At 39.7% G+C, this 18,521-nt stretch overlaps 1 protein-coding gene across 2 annotated transcripts in view; it reads left to right on the top strand.

Moving 5' to 3' along the window:
* The window catches only part of YLPM1 (YLP motif containing 1), a gene marked incomplete at both ends in the record, with an annotated part of 90,022 nt that overhangs the window by 23,787 nt on the left and 47,714 nt on the right, over window positions 1-18,521 (top strand). For both annotated transcript variants that reach the window (XM_080707427.1, XM_080707428.1), the window contains one exon: window positions 1,253-2,229. In XM_080707427.1, coding sequence (XP_080563553.1) covers window positions 1,253-2,229 — 977 coding nt within the window. The remainder of the gene's footprint in view (window positions 1-1,252; window positions 2,230-18,521) is intronic.

Consider the following 18,521-nt stretch of genomic DNA (forward strand, 5'->3'; position numbering starts at 1 on the left):
ACCCAGAGGCATTCTACCCCCAGCCCAATTTTATTTCTTATTTGAAAACTGAGAACTGAGTTTCATTGGGTTGCTGAGAGCCTCACTGAGTTGCCAAGGCTGGCTTTGAATCTGTGATCCTCCTGTCTTAGTCTCCCAAGTACTGGAATTATAGGCATGCACTACCACACCTGGCTACATCTTCTGTTTTGGAAATATAATTGCATTTCTTTCGTTAATGGATCACTTGTCATGATCTTAAGATGATCCATAGTAACATTGAAAAGTTGAAAACGCTTATTACTGAGATAGCTGTTGACTTTAGTGGTTTGTTGGGTTTTCCAACTCTGTGATAACTTGTATAAATAAACCAAAGGAAGAAAGAAAAGTGATCATCACTGAAGGATTTACAAGCTTATCCTTAGCCACCTAAAGTCTTTTTTTTTTTATATTTATTTTATTTTTATTTTTTATTTATTTTTTGGTGGTACTGGGGTTCCTGGAAGCCCTTCTTCCTCTGGGCTACACTCCCAGACCTATTTTATATATTTTTTTATTTGGAAACAGGGTCTCCTAAGCCAGCACACGCGGCTGGCTTCGAACCTGCACGATCCTCCTGTCTCCACCTCCCAAGCGCGGGGATTACAAGCGTGCGCCACCACGCCTGGCACCTAGTCTTTAGTGTTTTAATTTCCTAAGGTTTTACCGAGTGTGGTGGCGCACGCTTGTAATCCCAGCATTTGGGAGGCTGAGACACGAGGATGCGGTTTGCAGACAGCCTCAGCTACTTAGTGAGACCCTTTGCAACTCAGTGAGACCCTGTTTTTTAAATTTATTTATTTATTTATTTATTTATTTATTTATTTATTTATTTATTTATTTATTTATTGGTGGCACTAGGGGTGGAACCCAGAGGCTTTCTACCTCCGGGCTATACTCCCAGACCTATTTTATATTTTATTTGGAAACAGGGTCTCACTAAGTAGCCTAGGCTGGCTTCAAACCTGTGCGATCCTCCTGTCTCAGCCTCCCAAGCGCAGGGATTACAAGCGTGTGCCACCACGCCTGGCTGAGACCCTGTTTTAAAATCAAGAATAAAACATAGGGCTGGGTGTGTAGCTCAGAGATAGAATGTCCCTGGGTTCCATCCCCAGTACTGCCAAAAAAAAAAAAAAAAAAAATCCTAAGATTTCACATGCTTTTGATTTTTAATATTTTAGTATATAATTGACTCATGAATATATCAAAATAATTTTCATCCCTTTGTTTGTAGACCATGTCTATAGATATGCAGCTGCGGCATTATGAGATGCAGCAGCAACAGTTTCAGCATCTCTACCAAGAATGGGAGCGTGAATTTCACCTGTGGGAGGAGCAGCTTCATTCCTATCCTCATAAAGATCAGCTTCAGGAGTATGAGAAGCAGTGGAAAACATGGCAGGGACATATGAAAGCTACGCAGTCCTATCTCCAGGAAAAAGTCACCTCGTTTCAGAATATGAAGAACCAGTATATGGGGAACATGTCCATGCCACCTCCTTTTGTTCCATATTCTCAGATGCCTCCACCTCTACCAACAATGCCCCCTCCAGTATTGCCTCCGTCTTTGCCACCACCAGTGATGCCCCCTGCCTTGCCTGCTACAGTGCCACCCCCTGGCATGCCCCCACCTGTGATGCCACCTTCTCTGCCAACTTCTGTGCCCCCACCAGGAATGCCTCCGTCTCTTTCATCTGCAGGGCCACCACCAGTCCTTCCCCCACCTCCCCTCTCCTCTGCAGGGCCACCACCAGTCCTTCCCCCACCTTCTCTCTCTTCAGCAGCACCTCCACCCATCCTGCCCATCCCACCATTGTCTTCAGCTACACCTCCTCCAGGAATACCTCCCCCTGGAGTTCCACAAGGAATACCTCCTCCATTAACAGCCCCGGTTCCACCAGCCTCTGGTTCTCAGAGTTCACAAGTTCCAGAGAAACCTAGGCCAGCACTGCTTCCCACACCTGTGTCTTTTGGTTCAGGCCTACCCTCAACTTATCACCCTTCACTGCAATCAGAACAAGTGAATTCCAAACCTCCTCTGAGCAAGTCTGTCCTGCCGTACAGTTCGTTCTCATCTGAGCAAGGACTTGGGGAATCTTCAGTTGCTCCATCTCAGTCCATCACTGTAGCCAAGGACATGCCAGGGAGATCAGGTGGCTTGCTTCCAGATCCTCCTAGAAGCAGTTACATGGAAGGTCCAAGAGGCCCAAGGTAGGTCTGCTTTTGTTGCTTGGTTCCTATTTATTTATTTTTTGGCTATTTTGTTGACTTATGCTGCATAGGCTTTGATGGAGTCAGAAGCTTAATTTATATGATTTTTGTATTTTCTTTGTACTTTTATGTAGTCCTGATTCAGTTATTAATGTTAGTATTATTCAATAATTAGACATGACATAATGTAATCTAGAAAAGGTAACATGCCTCCATTTTTTTTTGATGTGACTACTTTTATTTTTCTTTACCAATTATAGTCCAAAATAAATGTGATGTTTTAGAATAATGCTTATCTTTTCTTATGGTCACTTTTCAGCTTCAGAAATAGCATTTATTAAACTTACTATTTATTTTTTAATTTTTCATTTATTTTATGAATAATTAAATTCTGGTTGAAGATTAAATAAGCCAGTGTTCTACTGAAATAAGAAATTTGGTATAAGGGTAAATAGCATTTTTGTGTGTGTGTGTGGTACTGGGGATTGAACCCAGGGGCATTCTACCTCCAAGCTACACCCCAGCCCTATTTTTTATTCTTTATTTTGAAGCACAGTCTCACTGAATTGTGGAGGGCCTCACTAAGTAGCTGAGGCTGGCCACGAACCATCAATCCTTTTGGCTATTTTTTTTAAAGATCATTTATTTGTTCAGCAAATGTTTACCAAGTTCCTACTTTGTGCTTTCAGTGATGAATGTAATAGAACTGACAAAATCCCTACCTCCAAGGAGCTTACATATATTTTTTCCTTAATTAGGAAGATATCTTTCTTTTGTTTGAACCACATTTTTATTTAGAAAAGAAAAAACTTAATGATCTCTAAGTTGCTTTTTTTTTTATACTTTTTCAAAAGTATTAAGTTCATCTTTCTTTCTTTCTTCTTTCTTTCTTTTTTTTTTTTTTTTTTTTTTGGTGGTACTAGGGGTGGAACCCAGAGGCTTTCTACCTCTGGGCTATACTCCCAGAGCTTTTTTTTTTATATTTTATTTGGAAATAGGGTCTCGCTAAGGTGCCGAAAGCCTCACTAAGTAGATGAGGCTGGCTTCGAACCTGTGCGATCCTCCTATCTCAGCCTCCCAAGCGCGGGGATTACAAGCGTGCGCCACCACGCCCAGCTAAGTTCATCTTTCTAAGTTTGTAAGAATATATTTTTCTTTACAAGTTGACCTAAATAATAACTTTTCTATAGAAAAATAATATCAGTTTTTCCAGTTGGAAATTGTAGTAGAAATACATGATCATTATAAAAAATTCAAACATTATAGAAAAGTATAAAGAAAAAGTTATTCACTTAATTTTCCAACATTGGGAAATAATTATTTTAAAAGCCTGTGTCATAAACAAAGGATCATACTGAGTGTATGGTATTGTCTTGTAACTTGCCTTTTCCATTTATTTGTGTATTGCTTAACTTTTCATCTCAGTATCAGTGGATCTGTGTCATCATTTTAAATTTAAGCCTTAGTTTAACATTTGAAAACAAAGATAAATCTTTTGTTCCCCAAGTTTAAAATTCTGGAAACTGTAGCAGAAAACTGCTTTCAAAATCAAAGCTAAGCCGGGCGTGGTGGCGCACGCTTGTAATCCCCGCGCTTGGGAGGCAGAGACAGGAGGATCGAAGCTTAGGAGACCCTGTTTCCACATTTTAAAAAAATGTAAAAATAGGTCTAGGAGTGTAGCCCGGAGGTAGAAGGGCTTCCAGGAACCCCAGTACCACCAAAAAAAAAAAAAAAAAAAATCAAAGCTAAGAGAAAGTTAAGCCTAATTAACATGAACTCCTTTGTGTGCCCAGAAACCTAGAGACTTTGCATACCTTATTATCTCAGGGGAGTCTTCTCAACTTCTGAACTAGGCAGGATAGTCTGCATTTACTCTTTGCAGACTGGAGTTGAGAGGAAAAGTAGCATAGGATGTTGTGGCTGGGATAGTGGAACCAAGTCCATTCCCAAGTAGAGCTGAGTCACGAGACCCCAAAGCAAAAGCACTGTTTATGCATTGTACTCAGTGTCATTGTTCAATTCATGCTGTCAGTAATTGCCAGTAATTACTAACTTGATTTATTTATGTCTTGATTTATTTAGTGGGTATCTTCTTGATTTGAATTTTAATCTATCTCCTGGTTTGAGCATTGCCTTTTAGGTCTGGAGAATAATTTATCAGAGAAGTATATCCTTAATACTTCATGAAATGTACTTTCCTGCTCCTTTGATTTCTATCATGTTGATGTTTCTTAGCTTTGCAAATTTTTTTGAGTCTTTGCAAACTTTGAGTCTTTTCTTGCTTCAAATGTCCGGTGAATAATCTTACTACTAGAAGAATCTTAGCAATCTGTCTGCTGCAGTTCCTCTTGACAGCAACTCAAAGTTGTGTTGCATTTAGTTTGCTATTCTGGTTCTTGTGTGCGTCACTATATTCTTCTCCATGATTTCATGAAGAAAAAACATGCCAATATATGGCTGATAAGTCTAGAATCTGCAGCTTTTTGATCCACTTTTAAGTTAGTTGTCCTTCCTGCGGCAAGCAATTGATGGACTCTGAGCTTTGGCACCATAAGTAATACTGCTGTATAGGTGTTGATAATGTTCTGGAAAGCTTATTTTATTTTATAGTATTGGGGATTGGGACATTCTACCTCTGAGCTATACTCCCAGCCCTATTTATTTGGTGGTACTGGGGTTGGAACCCAGAGGCTTTCTACCTCCGGGCTATACTCCCAGACCTTTTTTTATATATATATTTTATTTGGAAACAGGATCTCACTAAATTGCTGAAAGCCTCACTACGTAGCTGAGGCTGGCTTCGAACCCGTGCGATCCTCCTGTCTCAGCCTCCCAAGTGTGGGGATTACAAGTATGCGCCACCACATCCGGCCCCAGCCCTATTTTTTATTCTTTATTTTGAAACAGGGTTTCACTAAGTTGTGGAGAATCTCACTAATTTGCTAAGTGAACCTGTGAACCTGTGATCCTCCTGCTTTAGCCTATCAAGTACTGGGATTATGAATGTGGGCCTCCACACTCGGCTTTGGAAAGTTTATTTTTTGCATTTAATCTAATTGTGTTTCTGTAACTTTTACCTGTTAATTCTAGATCTGCCTGTATGGAGCAACACAGAATAAATTTTCCTGTCCCTTTCTATAAAGTGTCAGTATTGTTATTTAAAACTTACACCCTAGCCAGTTGTGGTAACATACGCCTATAATCCAAGTACTGGGAGGCTGAGACAGGAGGATCAGGGTTCATGGCCAGCCTCAGCTACATAGGCCCTCCACAACTTAATGAGACCCTGTTTCAAAATAAAGAAGAAAAAAATTGGCTCGGAGGTAGAATGCTCCTGGGTTCAATTCCCAGCAACACACACACACACATGCTCCTGAGTTCAATTCCCAGCAACACACACACACACACACACACACACACACACACACACACAAATACTACACCCTAAGCCGGGGGTGGTGGCGCAAGCTTGTAATCCCAGTATTTGGGAAGCTGAGACAGGATTGCAGGTTCAAGGCCAGCCATAGCTACTTATGGAGGCCCTCTGCAATTTAGTGACACCCTGTTTCAAAATAAAGAATTAAAGCCGGGCGTGGTGGCGCATGCTTGTAATCCCTGAGGTTCAAAGACAGCTGCGCTGGTTTAAGAGACCCTGTTTCCAAATTTAAAAAATATATAAAATAGGTCTAGGAGTATAGCCCGGAGGTAGAAGGGTTTCCAGTAACCCCAGCAGGACCACCTAAATAAATAAATAAGAATTAAAAATAGGGCTGGAGGTGTAACTCGATGGTAGAATGCCCCTGGGTTCAGTCCCCAGTGCTGCAATAAATGAATGAATGAATTAATTAATTAAAAACTACACCCTTGGAGCCAGGCATGGTGTCATATGCTTGAAATCCCAGTACTTGGGAGGCTGAGACAGGAGGATCACAGTTTTGCAGCCAGCCTCAGCTATTTAGTGAGGCCCTCGGCAACTTAGTGAGACCTGTTTAAAAAAAAAGAATTAAAGATAGGGGTGGGGATGTAGCTCGGTGGTAGAATATCCCTAGGTTCAATCCCTGGTACTGCAAAACAAAACAAAACAAACTATACCTTATCTGCCAGTCATGTAAACTCAGATTCTTTTCACATTATCTTTGGTTTTCGGGTTCTCTTGCTATACTGCTCACTGTGTTTTTGTCTTCTTTTGTTAGTTGGTTGGTTTTTGTGGTACTAGGGATGGAACCCAGGAGCATTCTACCTCTGAGCTACACCCCAACCCCTATTTTTATTCTTAATTTTGAAACAGGGTCTCACTAAGTTGCAGAGGGCCTCACTAAGTAGCTAAAGTCTGGCTTCAAAACTATACTCCTGTATCAGCCTCCCAAGCACTGAGATTACAAGCATGCACCACCACACTTGGCTCTTTTTATTTTTGAGACAGATTCTTGCTAAATTGCTGAGGCTGGCCTTGAACCTGCAATCCAAATGTCTCTGCCTCCTAAGAACTGGAATCACAGGCTTGCACCACTGCAGTGTGCTTTCTCATGGTTCTTTAAGAGGCCTTTGGTTTGTAAGGTTTCTTCAGAGGGAACAATTAACTCAGGTGTAGAGAACCATGTTCCTGTTCCCAACTTTATTATACGTAATTTGCTTATATAGCTCTATACTTCATCTACTTAGATTTGGCTATCTTTTTCATCTGCTGAAATCCTGGTGATTGTTGATTATGTTATTCTCAGTATTTTAGCTTTTTCAGATGCAACTTTGATAAGGATGGCCTTTTCAGTCCTGCTTACATTATCTACATTTTTCAAAGACCTCCTCCCAGTCTGGTGATGTCATTCCCATTTCTATTACCCTTCTACTTCTTTTGCTCACTGATTCCTTTGAAAGTGTAGTTTGTGACTGTTACCCACCATAGATCTTATTCTCCTGTGTAATCAGGTTATATGTGTATACATGTGTGTATCAGTAGGAAGTGAGTTAAAGAAACTAAGGTAAGAGCCGGGCGTGGTGGCGCACACTTGTAATCCCAGCATTCGGGAGGCTGAGACCTGGAGGATTGCGGTTTGCGGACAGCCTCAGCTACTTAGTGAGACCCTCTGCAACTCAGTGAGACCCGGTTTCAAAATAAAGGATAAAAAATAGGGCAGGGGGTGTAGCCCAGAGGTCAAATGCCCCTGGGTTCCATCCCCAGACCCGCAAAAAAAAAAAAAAAAAGAAAAGAAAAGAAACTAAGGTAAGCTTAATCATTTAAGGAAACTTGTGAATTTCCTCCTTAGTTTAATTCAGATATTGCTATTAACACATTCTGATAAATGATAAGCCTCCTTTTTTTTCCTAAACAAAGCTGGGTTAAAAAAAAAAAACCCAGGAATTGAATGAGGTATGGTGGTGCACACATGCAAGCCCAATATTTGGGAGGCTGAGACAGGAGGATTGCAGGTTCAAGGACAACCTCGGCAAGTATTGAGGCTTTCAGCAACCGAGCTACATCCTGTTTCCAAATAAGAAATAAAATTGTCTGGGGGTGTAGCTCAGAGGTAGAATGTCTTTGGGTTCAATTCTCAGTACCACAAAAAATAAAAAGTAGGGCTGGGAAGCCAGGCATGGTGGCCCACGCTTGTAATCCCAGCGCTTGAGAGGCTGAGACAGGAGGATCGCACAGATTCAAAGCCAGCCTCAGCTACTCAGTGAGGCTCTCAGCAACTTAGGCCCTGTTTCAAAATAAAATACAAAAATAAAGGTCTGGGAGTGTAGCCCGGAGGTAGAAAGCACCTGGATTCTATCCCCAGTACCGTGCAAAAAAAAAAAAAGGAGGGTTGGGGGTGTAGCTCACAGGTAGAATACCCCTGGGTTCAATCCACAGTACCACAAAAATGAAAAACAGAAATTGGAGAACATAACTAAACTGACTTACCAGTAATATGCTATTAAAATATTGAAAATTGCTTGGGTTTTTTTTTTAAGTCCATATTTAGACTGCTTTCTAAAAACCAAAGATTCAAAAAAAAAAAATCAAACAACAAAACTGAACTAAATGTAAATAGCCTATCTAGGGCAGGTGTTTTGACACTGTGCATGTATGTGTGTCATTGGATTCACTGAGTGTTCCAGAAGACTGCCGTCACTCAAACTGTTATCAGTGGACATTGATCTCCCAGAGCCATTTATTTTTCAATAATAAAACTTTTGTTGAAGGGTGACATACAGAGAAATGCATGGTCTTAGTAAATATTCACAAAGTAGACATATTTGTATTATCACTATTCAAATCAAGAAATAGAAATTATAGCTAGGTGTGGTGGCATTACACCTATATTCCTGGTACTTAGGAGGCCAACAGGAGAATCATAGGTTTGAGTCCATGCTCAGCAATTTAGCAAGACTCTATTTAAAAACAGAAAGGCTGGACATGGTGACCCACGCTTGTAATCCCCATGCTTGGGAGGCGGAGACAGGAGGATCGCGCAGGATCGAAGCCAGCCAGGCTGGCTTAAGAGACCCTGTTTCCAAATAAAAATTGGTCTGAGGTAGAAGGGTTTCCAGGAACCCCAGTACCACCAAAAAAAAAAAAAAAAAGGAAGAAGAAAGAAAAATAAATAAAAAAAACAAAGTACTGGGGTTGTAGCTCAGAGATAAAACACTTCTGGGTTCAATCCCCAATATTACACAAAAAAAGAAAGAAAAAAAAAAAACGTGCTCAAGAAGTCCTCCTAGCCGGGCATGGTGGCGCACACTTGTAATCCCAGCCTTCAGGAGGCTGAGACAGGAGGATCGTGGTTCACCGACAGCCTTGGCTACTTAGTGAGGCCCTTTATCCCCCTTCCCAGTCACTTTTCTCCACCCCCAAAATAATTACTGATACTTTATTCCATAGATTGCCTATTTCGTAACTTCACATTAATGGGATCATATTGTATGTGCCCTTTTGAATGTGATGTCTTTCACTTGGCATTGTATTGTGAGATTCATCAGTGTCTTGTGTAGCAGTCTCGTTCCTGTACAATGTTCCATTGTTTGAATGTTATACAATGTGTTTATCCATTTTAGTATTGATGATCATTGGTATTTTAGGTTATTATGAAAAATGCTGCTGTATATCTTTTGGGAGTGTACATACTTCCCGAGATTGTGTATATGTACTTAATTTTGTTTAGATATGTTGTGTGTCTGGAGCCGGGTGTGGTGGTGTATGCTTGTAATCCCAGTACTTGGGAGGGTCAGAGGAGAATCACAGGTTCGCAACCAAGCTCAGTTACTCTTGAGGCCCTCTGCAACTTAGTGGGTCCTGTTTTGAAATAAAGAATAAAAAGAGCCAGGCATGGTGGTGCACCTTTGTAATCCCAGCGCTTGGGAGGCTGAGACAGGCGGATCACACAGGTTCGAAGCCAGCCTTACCTACTTGGTGAGGCTCTCAGCAACTTAGTGAAACCCTATTTTAAAATAGGGCTGGGGGTGTAGCCCGGAGGTAGAATGCCTCTGGGTTCTATCCCCAATACTGCAAAAAAAAGGGGGGGGGGGTCTGGGAGTGTAGCCTGGAGGTTGAATGCCCCTGGGTTCAATCCCCAGTACCACCAAAAAAAAAAAAAAAAAAAAAAAGGATATGTTGTGTGTCTGGAATGGGATGATGCCTTATGTGCTTTTTTTGAATGACACCCTTCACTTCACATGGTGTTACTAGATTCGTTCGTGTGTGTTGTTGTAGTTTGTTCATTTTCATTTCATCAATATTCCATTGTACTATACTATAGTCTGTTTAAAGGGTTGGAATTGTCTGATCATATAATATGGCTTGTGCATGTTCTGCACTGATAGATTGTACTATAATCTTAGTACTTGGGAGGTTGAGCCAGGAGGCTTGCAGTTTTGAGGCAAGCTTGGGCAATTTAGAGACCCCTTTTGAGGGCTGAGACTGTAGCTCAGAGGTAGAACATCCCTGGGTTCAATCATCAGTACTACTAGTCTCCAAAATGAAAAAAAGTCCAGATGGTAAATATTTTTATGCTTTCTTGACCACATTTGGTCTCTGTCAAATTCCTTCTTTTTCTTTCTCTCAAATATGCTTAAAAAAATCAACTCTATTTGTTGACCCTTGTTCTAGATTGTCTTTTAACCATTCTCTTTAGAATCAGCTTGTCAGTATCCAGAACCCTGCTGGAATTTTTATGAGCATTGCATAGAATCTATGGGTCATTTTGAGAAAGAATGGACATCTTTTTCATATCAAGTGTTCTGATCGGTCATAACTACCTTTTGATTGGTTTGGGATTTGGAATTGTGGACCTATTTCTTTTTGTAGCTGTCTTCCTAGAATATTTAAGGGACTACGAGTTTTTCTTTGTTTTCATTTGTCATAATTGTTCCTGTTGATAATAATTACTTGGCTTTGGGAATTTTTATCTTAGGACCTTGGTTATACATATTGGAAAATAGACATTAATTTTAAACAAAAACTAAAAGGAAAGTGGAATCATATAACTGTCATGGTCTATTGACTTTATACCTCTTTAAGTTTTTTATAATCAACCTGGAGATTTTATATCACATCTTGAAATTTTTATACCTAACTCTAAAGATCTTATACTTAACCTTAGGGATTTTATTTTTTAGGGATTTGCTGAATAATCCTGTAAATAATACGATATTTGAGCATTTTTCATTTAACTAGTGTTCGATTTCTGCATTTTTATATGATCGTACTTAGTGAATGCTTACTGTTTTTCCTTTATTTCAAATATGTTTTTATTTTGAAAGGTCATAGTATTTTACCATGTTCATGTAAAGATGGCTTATTTTTATATAAAGTCTTAATATGAGTTTGTCTTCATATGTTTAATATAAAAGCCTTAAAAGCTTGTTACTTTTGTAAATGAAAAAATGATTTGGTTGTCATTTTGTAACATCTTTGAACTTTGAAAATTTGAAAGTGCACTAGTGATAAGTATTTTGCCTTTCTATGTAGTGTTAAAAGTATATTTCAGATGGTTTCAACATTTTCTTTATCCCAAGTGAAAATAAGTGAAAGCCTTCGGCTGTTAACTAATTTCATCTGAAAGCAAAGCATCTTCCCTTATATTACTTTTTTCAACCTTTCTGTCACGTTCCCTTCTTATCTGCACACCTGTTAGTGCCTCCTCCCTTGTCCTTTCTGCTAGTCTTTACACCTTCTTGTTTGTCTAGAATCCCTTTCCTGCCCTTTTTTTTCCCCAGTATCCAATTTTACCCAGGGGCATTCTACCTCTGAGCTATACCCCAACCCTATTTTTTATTCTTTATTTTGAAACAGGGTCTCACTAGTTTGCAGAGGACCCTCACTAAGCAGCTGAGGCTGGCTGCAAACCTGCAATCCTTCCTGTTTCAGCCTCCCAAGTACTGGGAATGTGCCACCAAGGCCAGCTTCCTTTTTTTTTTTTTTTTTTTTTTTATTGATTTCTGTTTTTCCTGTCCTAGTGGTAGCACTTCATGAGTTGTGTATCAGAATCCTTCAAGGAGTCAGACATTGGAGATACTTTGGTTACCAAGACAAATGCTATTCTGATTGTTGCTTTGTCTCACTCTTCCTGTGGACTGTGAACTCTTTAAGGTTAGGAATGTTTTTTTTTTTTTTTTTTTTTTTTTTGTACCAGGGATTGAACTCGGGGCATTTTACCCCTGAGCTACACCCCCAGACCTATTTTTTTATTCTTTATTTTGAAACAGCGTCTTAAAGTTGCAGAGGGCCCCACTAGTTAGCTGAGGCTGGCTGCGAACATGCAATCCTCCTGTCTCAGGCTCCGGAGTACTGGGATTACAGGCATGTCCCACCACGTCCGGCTAGGAATGATTATTTCTAGCACTATTAGGCATTCAGTAAATGTTGCTTATGCCAAAATGTCAGTTATGTATAAAATCCTCAGGGCACTCACAATTTAGGAAGGCAGCTTGTTCATATTCAAAATTTGTAATATTAGATAATATTTTGATAAGATTTCTCACTAACTCATATATTGTGAAAGACATTTTATTCTTAATCACTTATCAATCCAATAAAACAAATGATTTTGCCTGACTATTTTTCTGGGCACATTGAATTAATAAATGTAACTTCAAAGGAATAAAAGGAACCAAACCATTAAAAGTTATAGAACAGCCTACTTTTTTCACTCTATGGATCACATATGATCTCCACGTTTAGCATTTGATGTGTGCTTTGACAGGTCCCTGGTCAGTTTATTTCCTCTTTCTTTTTGTCCATGATAGCTGTGCCAGTGTTCACTACCATATACCCTAGTGCTGCTTTCTAAGATTTTTTAAAACATTATTATTATTATTATTATTATTATTATCATTATTATTTCCCTTTATAGCTTTAATTTAGCCTCCTGCCTATTGAGGAAATCAGAACTATCAGGCCAAATAAAATTCCTCCCTTTGATGCCATGATAAGGAACCCTGCTGTATTTGTGTTGATAGTTTTCTGGATTTTTTTTTTAAACCCGGGCATTCTACCTTCAAGCTACATCCCCAGCCCTACTTTTTATTCTTTATTTTGAAACAGAGTTTCACTGAGTTACAAAGAGCCTCAGTAAGTAGCTGAGGCTGTCCTTGAACCATGATCCTCTTGTCTCAGCCTCCCAAATGCTGTAATTGCAAGCTTGCGCCACCGTGCCCTGCTGGAACCTTTTTATTTTAAATTGTAGTACTGAGGATAGAACCCAAGGACATTCTGCCCCTGAACTATACCCTTAGCTCTATTTTTTATTTTTTATTTTGAAACAGGGTCTCACTAAATTGTGGAGAGTCTCACTAAGTAGCTGAGGCTGGCCACAAACCTGCGATCCTCTTGCTTCAGCCTCCCAAGTACTGGGATTACCAATGTGTGCCACTACACCCGGTTTGGTATCCTGTTTTAAATTCTTGAGTGGTTGCTTTGGGTAGCTGTCTTCCTATCACTAAATAATATGCTGCTGCTTTTTATTTTTTTGTGGTACTAAAGATTGAACCTAGGGTCATTCCATCATTCCTTCCCTCCCTCTTTCCTTCCTTCCTCCTTCTCTTCTATCCTCCCTCCCTTTTTTTCTTTCTTCCTTTGGTACTGGAGATTGAATCCAGAGCCAATCTACCTCCCAGCTACACCCCAGGCCTATTTTTTATTTTTATTTTGAAACACAGTCTCTAGGTTGATGTGTCTCACTGCTTGCTGAGGCTGTCCTTGAGTCTACAATCTTCTGTCTCAGCCTTCCAAATACTGGGACCACAGGTGTGCACCACCATGCTTGGCTATTGTGCTCCTTTCTTGACATAAACACCTTAGATATATATTTACTTCCTGTTCTGATAAAGGTTTAGTTCTTCTATTTTTCTCCAACCCCATCTGCACAAAATATCTATTTTCTTGGCAATGTTTACATTATTTTGTGAATGTTTATTGTAAAGTTAAGTAGTATACTGTGATTATACTTTCATGATTTCCTAAAATTTTAAGTTCTAATTTCTTCTTCAAAATAATTCTTTATCCTTCCTACACAAAAGACCATAGCATTCTCTCCTTCGGTTCAGAGGAAGAATCTTTCTCCAGAAGTCATGCAGCCTTTGAATTGGCTGGTTGGTTGCTATGCAGATGTGGCATATGGCTGTTACTACATTTCCCTTGACTGTTTTCCTGGAGCAGATTCACTATTTTTGAAGCTTCCTGCTAAAGTTTAGTGCCTCTTTTTCCTGGATATGATCAAGTAACTTAATCAGGAAGTCTGGGTGGGAGGCAAATTTTTGAGTTTTCACATGTCTAAAAATGCCTTTTTTCAGGCCAGGCATGGTACTGCATGCTTGTAATCCCAGCATTCGGGAGGCTGAGATTGGAGGATTGTGGCTCGCAGACAGCCTCAGCTACTTAGGCCCTCCACAACTTAGTGAGACCCTGTTTCAAAATAAAGAATAAGCCGGGTGTGTTGGTGCACGCTTGTAATCCCAGCACTTGGGAGGCTGAGACAGGAGGATCGCACAGGTTTGAAGCCAGCCTCAGCTACTTAGTAAGGCTCTCAGCAACTAAGTGAGATACTGTTTCCAAATACGGTATAAAATAGGTCTGGGAATAGAGCCCAGAGGTTTAAAATAAAGAAAAGAAAAGAAGAGAAAAGAAAAGGAAAAGAACAGAAAAGAAAGAATAAAAAATAGGGCAGAGGGTATGACTCAAGAGTTTAAATGCCCCTAGGTTCCATCCCAGACCTGCAGTAAATAAATAAATAAATAAGCCTTTTTTTCTCATATTTGTCTGCATGCCTTATCTCATACTTGACTAAGTGGAGCTAGAATTCAGAGTTGAATATTCCTCAGGCTTTAGGGTCATTTTCTGTTTTCTTCTGTCACCTTGGGTAGCTTGAGCAGCTGATGATGCTCATCTGATTGATTTTTCTGCTCTTTTCTACTTCTTCCCCCAATTGCCAAAAACACATTTTTATCTCTGTCTAGTATTCTGAAATTTCACAGTGTTTGTGTTTTTTCTCTTGTTTTATTAATTATACCTCTTGTTTTGTGTTTCTTTCTCCCCCTTCCCCCTCTCTTTGGTGGTACTAGGGGTGGAACACAGAAGCTTTCTACCTCTGGTCTATACTCCCAGACCTATTTTTTTTAATATTTTATTTGGAAACAGGGTCTCACTAAGTTGCTCAGAGCCTCACTCTAAGTAGCTGAGGCTGGCTTCAAACCTGTGTGATCCTCCTGTCTCAGCCTCCCAAGCACTGGGATTACAAGCGTGCACCACCACACCTGGCTTGTTTTTCTCTTTCTGTAACTCCTCCTCACTAGTAGTATTTTGAACCTGTTGAATCGATTATTTTTTTTATTATATTTTTATTGTTTTACTTTCTGAGGGACTTTAACTTCCTACCCTTTATTTTAGGAATTTGAAAATATTTTTCTATAGTTTTTTTTTCACTTATGACCTATTTGTTTAAATATCAAATTATTCTTGATTCATAGATACGTTTTTTTTTAAGACTCTAAGGAGCCGGGCATGGTGGCGCACACTTAGTAATCCCAGCATTTGGGAGGCAGAGACCTGAGGCTTGTGGTTCATGGAGAGCCTCAGCTACTTAGCGAGGCCCTTGGCAACTCAGACCCTATTTCAAAAATAAAAAGACTAAGAAGTAGGGTGTGTAATTCAGAGGTAGAATGCCCCTGGGTTCCATCCTTTGTATTAAAAAAAAAAAAGACTCTAAGTATACCAATTTCATGTTTCTTTTATTTTTTTCTACATTGTCTTTTGTTTTATTCATTAATCTATGCTTTCTTCAGATGCATGTTGTATTTATCTCTGTCTCTTCCTCTTATTTTGGAAGTATTCATCAAGTACCTAGTGATTCTTAGCTATGCATTTGCATTTAAGAGTGGGAGGCATATCCACATATCTGGGGATATGTGAAGTGCTCGTCGGCTGTTGGGTTTTGCTTTATTAAGGTGATAGGGCAAGAAACTGTTATTGTGAGGAGACCTTTGAATATAAGCATTTGGAGACATTCAACCTAGGGAAAGGCCACTTGTTGGTTCTGAATGTAGATTTTAACTTACATATTTTTACCCTAAGTTTTACTTCTGTTTTTCCCTAGTATCCCTTCTATCTGAGAATCCTGACTCTCCCCTTGGGGTTCTCTGGGCAAACCAGCCAGGCCCATTTTAATTTTACTCCCTTCTGTTTCCAGTCCTTTAACTATAGCTTCTTCCTGCACTGTAATTTATTATTCATATTTATTTTTTGTCTTCTAGAATTTAGAAGCAAGATTCTTATCTTTCTTTATTGTGGGTTTATGTATGTATAAATACTTTATGATGGATTTGTAAACTAATCAAGTTGACTAAGATGAAATGCATTTCCCAGAATTCCCTTTCTTACTTGTTTTTGATTGCATTGGGTCATAGGTAGATTTTTGTGTCTAATGTGAGGTTTTTAATCCCAGGGCAACCAAAGCACTCTATTGCTTTTCCAAAATGAAGATATAAAGTCTCTATTTTGTTACTAGACAGGGTTCAGTCTTCTCCTGGCTGATTCAGTCCTTCTTTGATATTCTGTAACTTAAATATTGAGATATACAGATGAGACTGATGATGATCATTATCATTATCATTATTTTGGGTGCTGGGGATTGAACTCAGAGGCATTCTACCTCTGAGCTGTATGCTCAGCTCTTTTTAAACTATTTATCCATTTATTTTTTGACACAAGGTCTCACTAATTGCTGCTGGTCCTGGCTCTTTGCCTGCTGGGTGAGCCACACTTCTGTTCTTGAAAGGTCTGGGGAATAGTAGTTCTGCCTGGATTAGCTCGTCGTGCTTTTCCACTGACTTCATTCACAGGACATAGAAGTACTAAAAGGAATCCTGGAGGATCTCTTGGTACTCGGACGTACTCTTCCATATCCTCATTATGCAAATATAGCCCAGTATCCCCTCAAAGGTCAGGATCAAACACCCCAGCCCCAAATCCCTTCTTTGCCCATTAATTCAGAACCTCAAAGTAAGCTGGGCATGGAGGTGCACATCTGTAATTTTAGTACTTGGGAGGCTAAGACAGGAGGATCATGGCTTCAAGGCCAGTTTGATAACTTAGCAAGACCCTGTTTCAGAACAAAAATAAAATAGGACTGAGGGTCTAGCTCAGAGATAGAATTCCAATGGATTCAATCTCCAGTACCACCATGACCAAAATAAACACAAACAAGAAAAAAAACAACAACACTCAAAGTAAAGTTATAATCTCAACAAAGTTTAGTTTAATAAATTCATGTTGTTTTCCCTGGTGGAAGTGTTAGTTCCTTGGAATCTAAGACTTTTAGACCAGCAAAGCCTAAAGTTACAGCAACAGAAACTAAATATTTTGCTGAAACTGAATTTATTGCTCTTCATTGATTTCCCCAGACAAACAAAAGCCTTTCCTAGGTCTCACTAAAGGCATTAACTATTCCCTAAGCCACCTAAGCCAGAAACCTTGGAATCATCCAAAGTGCTTCCTTTTCCATGATTGTTTTGCTCCTGCTGGTTATGAAATCCTATCAGTTTTACCTCCTTCACTTTTACTCACTCATCCCCTTTTCTACATCCTCTTACCAGTCAGTGCCTTAGAGGAAGTATTACTCTCACTTGCATAAAGCATACAAATCATCTTTTAACCTTTTTTCCTCCTATTCATCTGCTACTTTTCTGCTAAGGCAGTCTTTTAAAAATCACACCATATTTAGGTAACTCTATTTGTTTATAAAGAATTCTGTACACTTTACCCAGTTAAGTTAGTTCATCTGTTGTAAAAGAGATTCAAAGGCAGATGGCTTTAACAAGTTAGAGGTTTATTCCCTCTTAGGATTTATATAACAACTTTGGAGATCCAGGTTCCTTCTCATTTTTTACTTCACTATCTCTTAGTATGTTCCCCATGTTTACATAGTCCAGGATGCTCTACCACCATGTCAGAGCCATCATGAAAAAGGAAATGGTGAAGAGGAGGAAATGCCCTTTTCTTTATGGGGACAACCCAGAAGGATATGTAAGTCATTTTCACTGTCAGTCCATTGGTCAAGTTCTGGTTTCAGTTGCAAGAGAGATTGAGAAAAAGAATCTGGGGACCCTTGTGTCCAACTAAAAATAGAGAGGATCTGTTATTTTAGAAAAGGGGGGAATGAAGCTAGATGTGGTGGCTCATGCCTGTAGTCCAAGTACTTGGGAGGCCAAGACAGGAAGATCCCAGATTCGCAGCCAGCCACAGCTACTTAGTGAGGGCCTCCACAACTGAATGAGGCCCTGTTTTAAAATACAATATAGGAGCCGGGCAAGGTGGTGCATGCTTGTAATCTCAGCATTTGGGAGGCTGAGATGGATGGATCACAGTTCGTGGCCAGCCTCAGCTACTTAGTGAGTCCCTTTGCAACTCAGTAAGACCCTGTTTCAAAATAAAGAATAAAAAATAGGGCTGGGGGTGTAGCTCAGAGGTAGAATGGCCCTGGGTTCCATCCCCAGTATGGAAAAAAAAAAATACAAAAATAGGGCTGGGTTATAGCTCAGAGGTAGAATTCTTCTGGGTTCAATCTCTAGTACCATATACAAAGTAAAAGGGGAGTAGGAGGGAATGAATATTGGAAGATTACTGATAGTCTCTGCCATACAAGGCACACAAGGTCTTCTGGATTGATGGTTGCCTGCCTCTTTGCCTTGTTTCTTTGTGTGCTTTTTAGTCCTTTCTCTTCCCTGGGAGTCAGCTTTCCTGACTCTCCCTCTCCCCTTGCTTTAACCATATTAAACTATGTGCTTCCAAACGTGCTATACTGGTTATGTGCTTCTCTGCC

This window comes from Muscardinus avellanarius (genome assembly GCF_963383645.1).
Source record: "Muscardinus avellanarius genome assembly, chromosome: 12".
Taxonomy (NCBI): Eukaryota; Metazoa; Chordata; class Mammalia; order Rodentia; family Gliridae; genus Muscardinus; species Muscardinus avellanarius.